The sequence below is a fragment of the Castor canadensis genome, chromosome 11, assembly GCF_047511655.1.
Source record: "Castor canadensis chromosome 11, mCasCan1.hap1v2, whole genome shotgun sequence".
In the NCBI taxonomy this organism is placed as follows: domain Eukaryota; kingdom Metazoa; phylum Chordata; class Mammalia; order Rodentia; family Castoridae; genus Castor; species Castor canadensis.
In genome coordinates, this window is record NC_133396.1 from 77885693 (window position 1) to 77900345 (window position 14653).

General features: G+C 36.4%; 1 protein-coding gene across 7 annotated transcripts in view; it reads right to left on the reverse strand.

Annotated features, from left to right (window-relative positions):
• Nucleotides 1–14653, reverse strand: part of Hmcn1 (hemicentin 1) — a 441079-nt gene that overhangs the window by 108408 nt on the left and 318018 nt on the right. For all 7 annotated transcript variants that reach the window (XM_074047247.1, XM_074047248.1, XM_074047249.1 and 4 more), the window contains 7 exons: nt 14145–14312; nt 10037–10150; nt 9454–9540; nt 7296–7487; nt 3837–4010; nt 2335–2448; nt 1087–1232 (listed from right to left, as the gene is read on the reverse strand). In XM_074047247.1, coding sequence (XP_073903348.1) covers nt 1087–1232; nt 2335–2448; nt 3837–4010; nt 7296–7487; nt 9454–9540; nt 10037–10150; nt 14145–14312 — 995 coding nt within the window. The remainder of the gene's footprint in view (nt 1–1086; nt 1233–2334; nt 2449–3836; nt 4011–7295; nt 7488–9453; nt 9541–10036; nt 10151–14144; nt 14313–14653) is intronic.

Consider the following 14653-nt stretch of genomic DNA (forward strand, 5'->3'; position numbering starts at 1 on the left):
TGTACATGCATAATATGTGTAGTAACTATAAAGAATGAAAAAGATTTTGAGAAAATTAAAAATAGTGTTACTATAATTTCAAAGGACAACGAAATTATTTGTTTCCAAGTAAACTTAAATAGAATTGATATTGTCCTATGAAATATGCTCAGAGTCAGAAAAGAAACTACAAACAGAACATGGTGGGAGTTCTATATTTTCTTTTTCGATGCCTTCCAGATGAAAATTGCTTACTTTATACAAGATGATTTTTCTTTTTCTGAGCTGCAAATCCATCTGGGATTTGAGAAAATGAAGCTACGTCTTTCCTACATCTTAAATCATGGCTATGACCTGAACTTGTACGACTGGAAAGTAACTAGCCATTTGGTTGATTATGTGAAAAAGAGGATAAACAGCAGCTTAGCTATTTCACATCTGTATTAAACAATGTTAACAGCAGCTAAGACTCTATTTTGGCCTAAGAACACTAACACATATGTCTTTATAACATGCATGGAAGAACAAAAGCTGAGTGAGAAATTGGGTGTGTGGTCTCAAAGTCAGATCAGAGAAGGAAGGACCTGCCTTTCACTTAATGTTTCTCAGTACCCCCAGGAAACCATATTGGCTCTTCATCATCTTAGCTTTCCCTTCCCTTATTTGGGAATATAAAAATGTTACCTTTTATGAAAGTGTTACATGTATTTAGAGAAGATCCTGAGTAACTTTAATACTCATACCCATCTGGCGAAGCACAGAGTATGTGTTTCTTCTCTTCAAAAGTTTACTAATTTTGTGAAACCACAGAAAAGATACACTGTTCCCCATCTTCTCCAGTGGGAAGGTAGCCAGATTTTCATAGTCAACTGCTAACACACACAAGCACAAACCTACAAACATCCCAGTGATGGAACAATACCAAACTGTAGAACATCTTTCAGGTTTGTTTGTTCTTTTCCTAGCAGTTTCAGATTCTGGGAGCATGGAGCTGGCTACTTTTAAGGTCACAATGATTCTCCAAATCACTTGTGCCTGTTTTCTTTTTTGAAACTGGCTATCTTATTCTTTCAGAATTATCAGTAAATAAAAATCATTGTGACTGGCCTGTCCGTCCTTGTACCAACTGAGGGAGGCAGAAGGAATCGCATAAGCTTCACATTCCAAAGTCAGGGTGTTGTTTACTTTGATCTTCACTTCTTTAGGGGAAAGACCTGGCCCCAAAAGGTCCCCTTTATTGATGATGGGTGGAACTGCATTAAAATGGATATTACACAGTTAAGCATTGTTGTTTTTCAAATACATGGCATACCATGGAACGCACAGTGATGATTATTTAACAAGAAAATGACAGGAGTATTTCCTATGCTGACCTTTCAGAAAGGTCTTAAGTAAGCACCTTAGGAAACAATAGTATTCACATACAGGATGTGAAGAAAACTATCTCTCTCCCTTCATCATTGTAAAACTGCCAGTGAGGCCAATGTCCATCTGAGAACAGCTAGTTTCCTTTGTTTCTCACCCACAGGCAAAGACTAAGCATGAGCCATAAAATGCATTTTATTGCTGGTACTGAGTCAAAGAACAAATGATAATCCAAAATATTCTTTCTGGTAACACCCACGCACAGGAAATCAATGTGAGTCAATGCCCTGTATAGCTATCCTTATCTCAACCAGCAAAAACCCTTGTTCCTTCCTATTATTGCTTATACTCTCTCTACAACAAAATTAGAAATAAGGGCAAAATAGTTTCTGCTGGGTATTGGGGGGCGGAGAGGGAGGGGGCGGAGTGGGTGGTAAGGGAGGGGGTGGGGGCAGGGGGGAGAAATGAACCAAGCCTTGTATGCACATATGAATAATAAAAGAAAAATGAAAAAAAAAATTCTTTCTTTGTAAAAATGGGAATAAAAATCTTGAAATGTGGGTCCCACTAATGGCAGCATTACCGTTACCTTTCATTTATAGATGAATGTACACTGCAATAGCCCCAAATCACTGACGATCTCATTTTGGGTTCTGGATTAGGGCATATGCATTTAGATAACAAATTTGTACTGGAAACTACTATAACTTAGTCCAGAGAGGAAGTCAGAAGGGAAAATAGAAAAATTTAAGGATATGCCAGTAAAAGGTCATCAATGAGAGGGTGTCCAGCAGAGTGAGTGGGGTCTTCATGTCCTTAAGCAATTGAGGTCACGGGCTTAATGTTCAATTTCCATCATTAATGAAGAGCGCTAGATAATAAGAGTCTTTAATGATCATTATAAAGCAATTATAAAACCATAATGAAAAAGGGGGTTGAAAAAGTTATAGTTAAAGACGATATGGAACATCGTGTTCCCTCAGAACTTACTGTAGACCTTCACTTCATAGTGCTTTATCATTTCCCCAGCCTCATTAGTGGCCACACAAGAGTATCTTCCAGCATTGTCCTCCTGTGCATTCAGGATCTGCAGAGTTCTACCTCCTAAAAAATCATGGAACATCAAAGAATCTCTGACATCACAGTGGCAACAGAGTATGCACAGGACTTTGAACATGTTTCTTCTTATATATGCCAAATCTACAGTAGATGCTTCATATAAGACTAAGTACAGTATAGATGGGCACTGCATGGCCAGTGAGTACAGTCCCTAGGTCCCCAGAGGTTCTCTGCAGTGACGATTCTCACTCCCTTTCTGACACGCCCCTGCCTCTGCACACCACTCTAGATAAGCTCCTTCTTTTACTCTCTTTATATTTCTGCATTAATTGCCTTTTTCCTCTCATCTACCTGGTCTAGTGGTAGAGATTAATTGTGCTAAAACACACTTTTCATTATGGTGTCTTCTTCCTTAAAACTCTCCTAGGGCATACAAGTGTCTAATGCAGGATGTCAAAACTCTTTAATCCAGGCATTCAATATATGACCTCCAACTTTTTCTTCCTGACCTTATCTCTAGCCCATCTCTGTCAACACAAATACAATGTTTCCATTCAAGTAGTGGCTGAGAAGAAGTCTACTTATTAATGCTTACATATGGGCTAGCCATTCTGTTTAAACCTTTCTCACACTAATCATCCTGATGGATCTGAAACCTCTCCCAACTCACCCTGATCAACTAAATTTTGAAACTTACTTTAAACTCTGGTCCACATTCTAACTAAGCAACAAAGCTTCTTCTGACCACTACAGCCCACAGTCAACTTTGGGTTTTGTGTTATTTATTTTTTTTTTTTTGCAGTACTGGGATTTGAATTCAGGACCTCATGCTTGCTAGGCAGGTGCTCTACCACTTGAGCACTCTGATAGCCCCAGGTAACTATTTTCATTGTTAAATTCTTATAATACTTGCCATTACTCCATTTTTCATAACCCCTCACTATTTATAACCCATGATTATTCACAAATTCATGTTGTTAAGAAGCTTTTCTTACATAATATTTCTCCTCCACATAAGACTTTAAATGACTTAAATCCAGCAAATATACTATTCAATTCTTTCTATTTTCATACATATTGCCAGGTATTAAAGAGATATAAACTCAGTCTAAATGCCAATTCTCCTTGAAGGTTCAAATCAATAAGAAATGAATTCCTACCCTTTTTGTCATTCCACATTACAATATATGTTAGCAATTAATTAAATTGTGGCATTTTATAAACTTAGGTATTTTTCTGATCTTTCAAAGAAAAAAGTAATTTTTGGTATTTTACATTACAAAATATATACAGAAACACAGACAGTAAAATGTCATTAGAACATAACACAACCAACAACATAGGTAGTTTCATAAAAAATAACCAATGACCCTGCTTTCCTATAAAGGTAGATGACATAGATGCATCTTAGGCATCATAAGTAAATAAATTACCTGGAAGAATACGAATATTTCGGTTGGATTGTAAAGAAGCTCCATCCTTAAACCAGGTGATGGTAGCTGGAGGATATGAATAAGCTTCACAGACTAAAGACGTGGGACTGTTAAGGACAACAATGACATCTTCAGGGCTGCTATCACTCTCTATACCAGCAATTGTAGGAGATACTAAAAAAAAGTTTTAAATTTGATTAGTGAAATATCTTTACAAATATTCTATATACATTTCTAAATTGCCATCACACTTATTTGTGCAATTTCGTTTCTAAATGGTTATAAAAATAATTGATTATCATTTTTATTTTATTCTAAAGTAGTGAGATTCCTTAAAAAGCTCACAGGGCAAGGGAGGAGGCAACATATAAAAATGGAATTGTAACAAGATGGAGTAAGGACAGTGTGGAACACGGATTAGTGTAAGGCAAACAGAGGCACAGCAGTCAGTACAGTCTATGCTGTGGGGTGGAAAGAGCCTTTAGAGAGAAGGTTTTAAAATGCACCTTAGAGGATTAGAGGTCTATTGGATGAAAGAAGGGATGCTAGTGAAAAATAAGCAGCATTATCAGGAACAGAGGGATAAAAACAATGAGAGGGTATGGTGGAATGACTCAAGTGGTAGTCATCTACCTAGAAAGCATGGGGCCTAGAGTTCAAACTCCCATACCGCCAAAAAAAAAAAAAAAAGAAAAGAGAAAAGAAACGCTGAGGGGCAAGTAGGGAATAGAAGGAGGATGGATTCTAACTGGTTAGTACTAAAAGCAAAACTAAGAGACAGGTACATCTGTTTGGAAGAGATAATGAGGACTGAACTAGAGCACTGAAAGAAGGCATAAAGTGGGAGACCAACTAAAGAGAGACCAAGGGCCTTACTTAATAGGACTTATCATAGAATTGGGGGAAGACTATTGGAAATTGAAGTCAAAGATAATGTCCAAATTTTCTTCCCTGGGAACATAGTTAAACTGTAATGAAGAAGCATAGAAAGAACATATAGAAAGATTTGCCTATTTAAGAGGGGAAGTTTTATTTTTTTAGTTTTGAAAACTTTAAATTTTAAGCCTATATTTCAGGTAGAAATCCCAGCAAACAATTCTACAAAGGAATTTGAACCTTGTAAGAGAGATATGGGTTGCAGGCATGGAATTTAAATGTCACCAGTGTATAGGAGATGATTGTTAAACATTTGGGAATGAACTGTATTACTTGAAGAGAATATCTAGAGTAATGAGTGTGAAGTAAGAGCAGACATCTAGGGATCTCAATGTTTAAGAGACAAATCAAGTGAGAGCCCAAAAAGGAAGAGAGACAGGGAACAACCAAAGGTGTGCAATGATAAGTAGAAAAGACGGTCAAGGAGAAAGAAGTCAACTGTGTATAAAACATTAAGATCAGGACTGAAAAATATTTGTTGAACTTAGCAACAGGATAGGTCTTCTCATGCAGTGTCAAAAATGGTGTGAGTAGAAGCCTATTTTTAGTGGGACATGGAGTATAGACTTGGAGTGGTTAAAATATAAGGGGGTGGAAACAGTAGAAGGTGAAGTTGAGTCGGGCACTCAGTGGGAATAAGTGATACATCAAGGAAGGTGGATAGATTCAGGATCAAGGGCATACCTGCAAGAAGGAACTCATCCTCTGGAAAAAGAAAGGGTAGAGACACTCAGGTTTAGGCTAGGGAGACTGGAAATTGCAAACACACAAACTTGAAGAGCCTCAGCTTCATTAAACTGGTAGAAAAGAAGGCTTCAGTTCAGATCTGTTAATCTTCAATGAATGAGGGAGAATGACAAGGGAACAGTAAGTAACCAGAAAGGGGCAGGTTGCAGGAAAGGTGGTGTAATAAGATGGCATGACTAAGGATACCTAGAATAAAAAATAAGCAATCTTCATTGGATATGGACTCAATTACAGCCAGGAGCAGGGTTTTTACTTAGGTTTTCAGGAAGGAAACAGGACAGGATTTTTAAATGAGTAAGTACTGGGAGATGAATCAGTCTTGTGAGGAATGAGGCATGAAGAAGAGTTCTAAAAGAAGCAATGAGCTACAGAGAGAGGAGGTAATCCTAGGCTGGGCATAATTCTAGCCATGGCTCATAAACTTCCAATCATATTTATCCACATATCTTTTTATGTAACATTACATTGGGTACTGGGCTAACAGTACCATGGGGATTTACAGTCAATATATATATATGTCAATATATATATTTACATACACTATTACTTATATATACTACTCACTTGATACTAATACCTTATCTAATATTTCACTTAACTTTTCTTGCTCATACTTCTCTTATGCTCATTTTCACTGCAAACTCTCCAAGGCCTGTGTTCTCTATTCCTGTGCATGGGAGTATGTATCCACTCCCCAAGTAGTGCAGTCAATAACCACATAAACAAATCAACAAACAAACTACAAAAATTTGCATACAAACATATGGAATTATTTTGATATTAGTAATCATATATAATACCTTTACATGATATACTTTAAATTTCAAAAAAAAGCAGAAACTAAGAGTCTCTTTTAATGACATTTCTGAGACAGGCATAATTTTGAAGCTGTAAGAAACAAAGGTATCAAATGTAGTTACTTCATTACTCTCAGGTCATAGAGACTATAATAAGGACAATTTCCAATAATGACAGGCTCACAAAGAAAGGGAATAATATCTCAGCCTGGAACTCATTCATTGTTTACCTACTTCTTTTTGACCAGCATAATTTTATCCTTTAGTACCACATGTTTAATGTTTGACTTCTTCAAAGTTACCCCTTGCACAAAACAAGCATAACTTCCCTCAAACGCAGTAAGTATACCATAACAATGAATGAACTTGTGAACAAATGAATGAAAGAAGGAGAAACAACAAACATACAGAAATACTGCCCCTTACCTAATGTAAAACAACCACAAGAAAGGACTAAGGAACAAAGAAGAAAAAAAGAAGAGATGAACCAAATCCGGTTATAACACATATATACAGGGAAGTGCCACAAGTGAACTCCCTGAGTAGCTAACTTAAACATGCAACAATGTTTTTTTTTCTTTTGAAAAACTGGAGAACAGGAGGGCAGAACAGGTCCTGCCTGGGGAGGCTGATACCAATGGGAGGTGGAAGCAGGTGGTGGAAGGGTGTGGGAGGGTGAATATAGTGCAAATACTGTGTAAACATGCATATAAATGGAAAAATTATACCTGCTGAAACTATTCCAAAAGGGGAGAGGGGAAGGACAGATAAAGGAGATAGATGGAGGGGGTGAATTCCAGTATGATATATTTGCTACATTGTAAGAACTTTTATTAATGCCGCAATGTGCCCTACCCAGCGCAACAAAAAATTTTTAAAAAAGAAATATGATAGAAATAGTAAGTCAACAGAGAAAGAAAAGATTTTAGTCCATAGTCATAGCTGAGTCTTCAAGATTTGAAGCAAAGGTAACACCCACCAAAAACATTAAGACTGAAACTTTTGCTCTTGTCCCCAGCTGTATTAGAAGCCAAACATGTATATCTTCCAGTGTGCGACACTTTGGCATTGGTAATTTGAAGGGAACGGCCACTGGACATAATGAGATGGGTTTCATCTTCTTGGAGAAACTGTCCATCTTTGTGCCATGTGATTTCTGGCACAGGATTCCCTGTAAGAAAAACCATTTCTGAGAGTGCCCGGATAGTCAGGTCTACAAATAACAAACACTGAAAGAAGGCAACTTGTACTCTTTTGCTTGTTTTTTACATATTCTATTTCTAAAACAATGAAGCAACCATTCATCCTAAAACAAAGTAACTTTTCTTTTATATGATAATGATTATGATATCATTAAAGGTTTACAATAGATTAGAAATCATTTTCAAATGAAGGTTAGTTTTCATCTCTAAGAGAAAAGATTCTAAATTGATTCTTTGTGCTTTAACTAAGTTCGTTCGTATCATGCTTTAGCTCTGATAATTACATGTATTCATAGAAACTATCTTTTATAAAGAATGGAACACGTACTTTTATTAGAAATATTATGAATACTTTTCATATGAAAAATTTTTAAAGATTTTAAATTTTTGAGAAAAAGGTGTAGAAAAGCAAAACTTACAATAAATAATTCAAAAGCAGGTATTTTGGTTATGCCATGATTCTAGTTTAGAAATGTAGATGAGATATGAATACATTAATCTTTTCTTTAATATTTACAGTCCATAGACAAAATTTTAAAATGATTTAAAAGCAGATATAAGTTAAATATTAAATTTAAAATGTTCAAAGAATTTTTTTTTGAAAATTTAAAAGTAAGACACATTAACGATGAGACAGGGTGACAATAAAACTGGAAAGAACGAGTAGGGAACGCTATGAAATGTAGGCAACTGCCCTCTACTCAGCAGTTGTTAATTATCACGTTTCTAGAAAAAAAGACAGATGAGGTAATCATGTATGTCACACTCTTTATATCTGCCTTTCCTTGCTTATTTAAATTTACTGCTCACACAAGGCATGGAAGCAATGAAATAAGAAACTTATCAACCCTTTCTTAAACACTAGCTTTCCATAAAATGTTGTAGGCTACTCTCATTGCTCTTTTAAAACTGCAAGGTCAGCTATCCTTATTTCAACTAGCAAAAACCCTTGTTCCTTCCTATTATTGCTTATACTCTCCCTTCAACAAAATTAGAGATAAGGGCAAAATAGTTTCTGCTGGGTAGCAAGGGGGTGGGGGGAAGAGGGAGGGGGCGGAGTGGGTGGTAAGGGAGGAGGTGGGAGCAGGGGGGAGAAATGACCCAAGCATTGTATGCACATATGAATAATAAATAAAAATTTATAAAAATAAATAAATAAAATAAAACCGCAAGGTCATCTACAATAAAAAGACAGGCTTGTAAATATTCTCTTAGATATATATTTATTTTGATTACATGGAACAAGCCAATTGGATGGTAAAAGATAGGGAAACTGGTTTTCAAATTTTTATTTTTCTTAGTCTCTATTGTCTTTGTAATATGCAAAGATGCTAGCAAACAGTGATAGCTTTATTCTTGGGTAATTTCCCCCATCAAGTCATGTTACCCTTCTATCCAAATTTCTACTGATTTCTTTGAGCTGAAATATAAGAAAACAAAAATAATAGGAGGTGGAGCAAGAAAATCTTACATATAAGTCAAAGCATAATAATAATGAAAATAATTATTTATTGAATGGAAAGAAAAGACCAGTGCTCTTCCTTTTCCAACCCCCCCTCCCTCCTTCTTTCCTTTCTTGTTTTCCTTCCTTCTCTGCTTCCTGCCCTTCCTTCTGTCCTTTCTTCTTTCCTCCCTTCCCTTCTGTCCTTCTTTTTTCTTTCTTCCCTTTCTCCCTTCTGTCCTTTTTTTTTCTTTCTTCCCTTTCTCCCTTCTGTCCTTTCTTCTTTCCTCCCTTCCTTTATTCCTTCCTCTCTCTCCCTTCCTTCTTTCAAGAATTTCCTTTTTATCTCCACATTTCTATCAGTTTTACAACTGAATTTGAAATGCTTATTTAGAGTAACTGTACTTTTCCTCAACTAATTAGGAAATATAGTAGAGGTGATGAGTATCACTGAATGGGTTGAATGCCAGATGAATGAGAGCTGACCCCCTTACCTGTCACTTCACAAGTCAGTGTTATGCTCTGCTTCTCTTTTACCTTCATATCTTCCAATATATTTTCACCCACAATATGAGGTGGTACTAAAAACACACACACACACACGCACATAGAAAAAAATGTTACAACTCTAACATGCTATTTTGTAGACACCTGTGATTACTAAGCTATAAGGTTTAGAACAAGTGTCCAAATTCTCACTTATTTCTTGATCACTAGAGTGTCAAAATGTCATTTGATCAATTCTAGTTTTAATATGTATTATACAATTATATATCATGAGTCCAATTACACTGAATTTGATTGTAATATAAATAGCAAGTATAGATAAAAATGCTCACATTAAACAAGTCCTTCAGCTTCTCAGAACACTGCTGATCAACTGTGAACTAACAAGACATGGCAGTTAAATGTTTTAATCTGACTGATCGTCTCCAAATAATTCTAACACTGACTTCTTGCCAAAAGTCATGGTCCACGGGCCAAACAACACATAGGTATGAGTTCAAACTCTAAATAAATTTTAATTTGGTGTCCAGAATGGATTTTTCACTTAGATACCACAAATTACACAAGTACCTAATACTGAAAGTCTGAAGAGTTTTCTTTCTTCACCAGCTGCATTCCTTACAACACAAGTATACTGGCCAGCATCCTCTATTCTGGTCTGCATCAACCGTAAGGTCCTGCCTCCTGGAGAAGTAAACCAGCAGATGACTTACAGATAAATGCAATGCTAGGTGACAAAAAGCAAGAAGTGGGAGTTTCACTACTGACGAATGGATCAAGAAAATGTGGTATCTATACACAATGGAATTTTATGCAGCCATGAAGAAGAACGAAATGTTAGCATTCGCTGGTAAATGGATGGAATTGGAGAACATCATTCTGAGTGAGGTTAGCCTGGACCAAAAGACCAAAAATTGTATGTTTTCCCTCATATGTGGACATTAGATCAAGGGCAAATACAACAAGGGGATTGGACTATGAGCACATGATAAAAGCGAGAGCACACAAGGGAGGGGTGAGGATAGGTAAGACACCTAAAAAATTAGCTAGCATTTGTTGCCCTTAATGCAGAGAAACTAAAGCAGATACCTTAAAGCAACTGAGGCCAATAGGAAAAGGGGACCAGGAACTAGAGAAAAGGTTAGATCAAAAAGAATTAACCTAGAAGGTAACCCACATGCACAGGAAATTAATGTGAGTCAACTCCCTGTACAGCTATCCTTTTTTTCTTTTTTTTTTTTCCTGTACAGCTATCCTTATCTCAACCAGCAAAAACCCTTGTTCCTTCCTATTATTGCTTATACTCTCTCTTCAATAAAATTAGAGATAAGGGCAAAATAGTTTCTGCTGGGTATTGAGGGGGTTGGGGGGAGAGGGAGGGGGTGGAGTGGGTGTTAAGGGAGGGGGTGGGGGCAGGGGGGGAGAAATGACCTAAGCCTTGTATGCATATATGAATAATAAAACAACAACAACAAAAAGACAACCATGACAGGATGTTTAGGAAAAGATTCTCAGTTTGCTGTTGAAAAACAGGAATGTCAGTAAGAGAACTACATCAGCAATGATTTGAATAACATCAATATATAAGGTAAAGGTGAAACTGAAGACAGACTTCCTAATTTCAAGTAAGTTTCATGGAAATCTTAAGAACTGTTTACAGCAAAGGTCGTGAGGTGACTTCATGGACCAATGCAAGGCTGACTTTGTTTTCATATTGTGCACTTCTATGAAATATCTTGTTTAGAGAGATATTCTTCATCCAAGAAATGCATGAGAATGAGAGGGAAAACGATACGCTGAAGGGTGTAATTTGGAGGGAAACTCCATTTAAATACAACAAATGAAACAGAGTCTGCAGAGAAGTAAGAGATACACAGAGTAGAGTACTACAAATCATTTTTTAAAAGTCTCAGGAAAAAAAGTAAGTCATTTCTTAGATTTCATAATAATTTCTACCTGGTATATTTTTGCTTAGCACCCTCGATTTGAACTAAAAATTGTATCGGTCAACATGACAGCTTCATGTAAATATTCACCTGGACCTGATTTTGGAGTTTAAATCTGCTTTCCATTTATACAAGCACAACAAGCTAATGTTGGAGCTCTTCTAATAAGCAACTTTCCCACTCTCAAGCCACTGAAAGGGGAAATGTGGTCTCTTATTTGAGCAAACAAGGCTGATTATCTGAATTCAGCCTTTTTTCCCAGCTAAATTTAGGTATACAAATATAGAAATTACCTTAACATGATTTTAAAAAACTTAGGCTTTATCCACTCACTGCTAGTTCCTATCGGTGAGACCATAATATGAATCCAGTTGAAAAATCCTAAAGCAACACAACTTTTATGAGTCATTGCCGGTTCTATAAACCTCAGCTTCCTAAGTCTCATGATTTTTGTTGCTTGGTTCTCTCACTTAATCAAGTGGAAAACAAAAATGAGTCTGACAGTAATTTATACCTATAAGAAACTGTTTTTTGTACTTATTAAATTTTTATAGCAGTTATCTGTTCATGGCAGATAACTTTCATAATAATGATAGCTTTCACGAAGTGCTGCTTTCAGAAAGGCTGGGTGTAAAGTCTCAGGACTTATCTTAGTGAGACAGAAATGGGCAGTAAACCAGGACCAAGTCCTATGTCATTCATCTGATTCTCATTCATCTGTTCACAAGACATACATCCGGACAGTAAAACTGAATGAATTCTTTGGCAGCATCACAGGTGAAATTTTTTAATGTGTTTGCTCAGGGATCTCCAGCTGCTACTTAAGCAAAAAACAACTAAATATAACCAAAACACCACTCCTGTACCGTGTAACAACCCCAAGGACATCACTCTATCTTGCCTCTTTCATTTCTAGGACTTCTGATGTAGTTATCATATTTAACATGTTCCTATTTTCTCAGCAATTAAAAAATTTTAATGTGCAGATAAGTTCAAGACAAGAAGATCATGTGCTCAGGTTTTTGGTAACCAAATTGAAACAAACCCGTTGCCACTATTTGGCACTTCTCAAGGACAACAGAGACGGGGAATACTATGAAAACCACAGCATCATGGAAAAGACAAAGCAAAGTTACCCAGGGTGAGGAGACTGCAAACATCCTACCAGGTTGTCTTTGGCAACAACAAACAACAAGCAGGCACTGGATGCTTATGGTAGAAATAAGCACTGTGCTGGCTACTTTACATAAAGCAACTCACTTCATCTTCATAAAACCCCGAGACGCAAATACTGTTAATGTCTTCATTTTACAAGTGATGAAACTACAGTGAACAAAGTTAAGTCATTTGCCAGAGATCATAAACACAATGAGCCCTGTGGGCAGAAAGTGTGGCTAGAAACACTGCACCTACCTCATCAAGCTCCCATCATTTACAGGAGCAGGTCAGGAAGAAACAGGAGACCCTTAAGTTATTTAGACCTAATTCCAACACTTTCCTTTCAGAAAAGATCTTTTCTGAAACAGCCTTCAATAGTTGGGATTTAAACTGTTCGAACAGGGTTCGGGCAGAGAGCTTACTCTCACTTAGAGCAACTCATCTGGACTTAAAATAAACTAAATATATTCCTAAGCTGTTCCTGTCAGACACAAACCTGTCCCTAGGATCTTCCATACACTGCATTATTTTTAACCTCTGGAACTAGACAGACCCACATCATCCTCTCCATACCATGGCACTTCAAATGTTTAAATTTATTTTTCATTATGTACCAAATGCACCATTCGGTCTATTTGTCTAGGCCAAATATAATCAGACATATTAATTATTTTACAGTTACCACCATGCTTATCCTCCTTGGCAAACATCATCAGTAAATCCTTCTTCTAGTCTTCCTAATAAGGTCTGCTAAGTCTAGAGTAAAATTGGTCTCTTAATGTGTATCAAGTAACACAATTCATACATCTTTTCATATTAAGAATTCTGGAGCTATAACTCAGGAGTTTATTTGACCTTCATCTTGTTAGGTTTAACTCAACATTCCAGCACATGGTGAGGTGTGTTTGAATTTGGAGGCTTCCATTCAACATATTAGGAATTTTTCTAAGTATCTAAGCATTTTACTTTAAGACTTAGCAAGATTATCTTCTTAGTCTGTATTCAAGCTAATAGAAAAATAATTCAAGTTTAGATTCTCATGTCATGCCTCAAGAGACCTCTCTCTAAAGCCTTCATTTTAGGATAAGCTATTCAGGTTTTGCTACATAATTAGTGGAATAAGCTGAAATAATGATAAAGTCTTAGCTCACGGGAAACTCTCCCCTTATAGAAATATAAACAGCATTCAGATTTATCATGGATAAGTGGAAATATTTGGTTCTAGGGCCTCACTGTAGTTTTCAGATTCAATTTCAACACTTTGTTTAATTTTACTTTTTCACTTTTCAGATTGGGTGGTACTCACTACAGCATGAATGCTTTGACATCTTCATGATTTAACTAATAAGACAGTGCCAAGATTTTTAGAAGTTTCTAAAGAGGTTCAAAGATTTTCCTGTAGCTCCCAAAATTTTTCTAGACATTTCTTTCTTAATATGATTGGTCAATATCATAATAAGCAGCTAGGTAAAAAAGGAAAATAAAACAATAAAAACACTATAAATGGAAAATTAAAGAGAAATTGTGGTCATATTGAAGCTAACCAGATTACCAGGCTACAGAATTTATAATACCTGAGAGAATCCTCATAGAACTACCAAGGCTGATAGGCCACCCATCCTTAAGCCAGGTTATTGCAGGCAAAGGGATTCCCGAAGCTTCGCAAGTCAGAGAGACTGAGTTCTTTTCCACCACACTGATATTCTCAGGTACCCCATGGTTTCCTATGATGCTTGGAGGGGCTGCAAGACAAACGAAACAAACAGGAAATGGAAAGAAAGGCAGCTAACATATATCATACAGCAAATTCCAAGCAGTTATTGTTAATAACAAGATTTCCATTTTCTGGTTAATAGTAAGCAGAATAAGCAACCACTACAATGAGCTATTATGTCTTTTTATAGTGTTATATTCTTCACTCTAATCAATAAGCTGTCCAAATAATGGTGAGCTATTTTCTATGAGTCATCGCTCGTTCCTGGTAAATTTGTAATATAGATTCCTGACCTTCTTATAGACAGGAGTGTTTTGTTTTTTTTTTAAATAATTCCTCCTAAAAGTGAAGGGTAGCCCAGTACCGGTC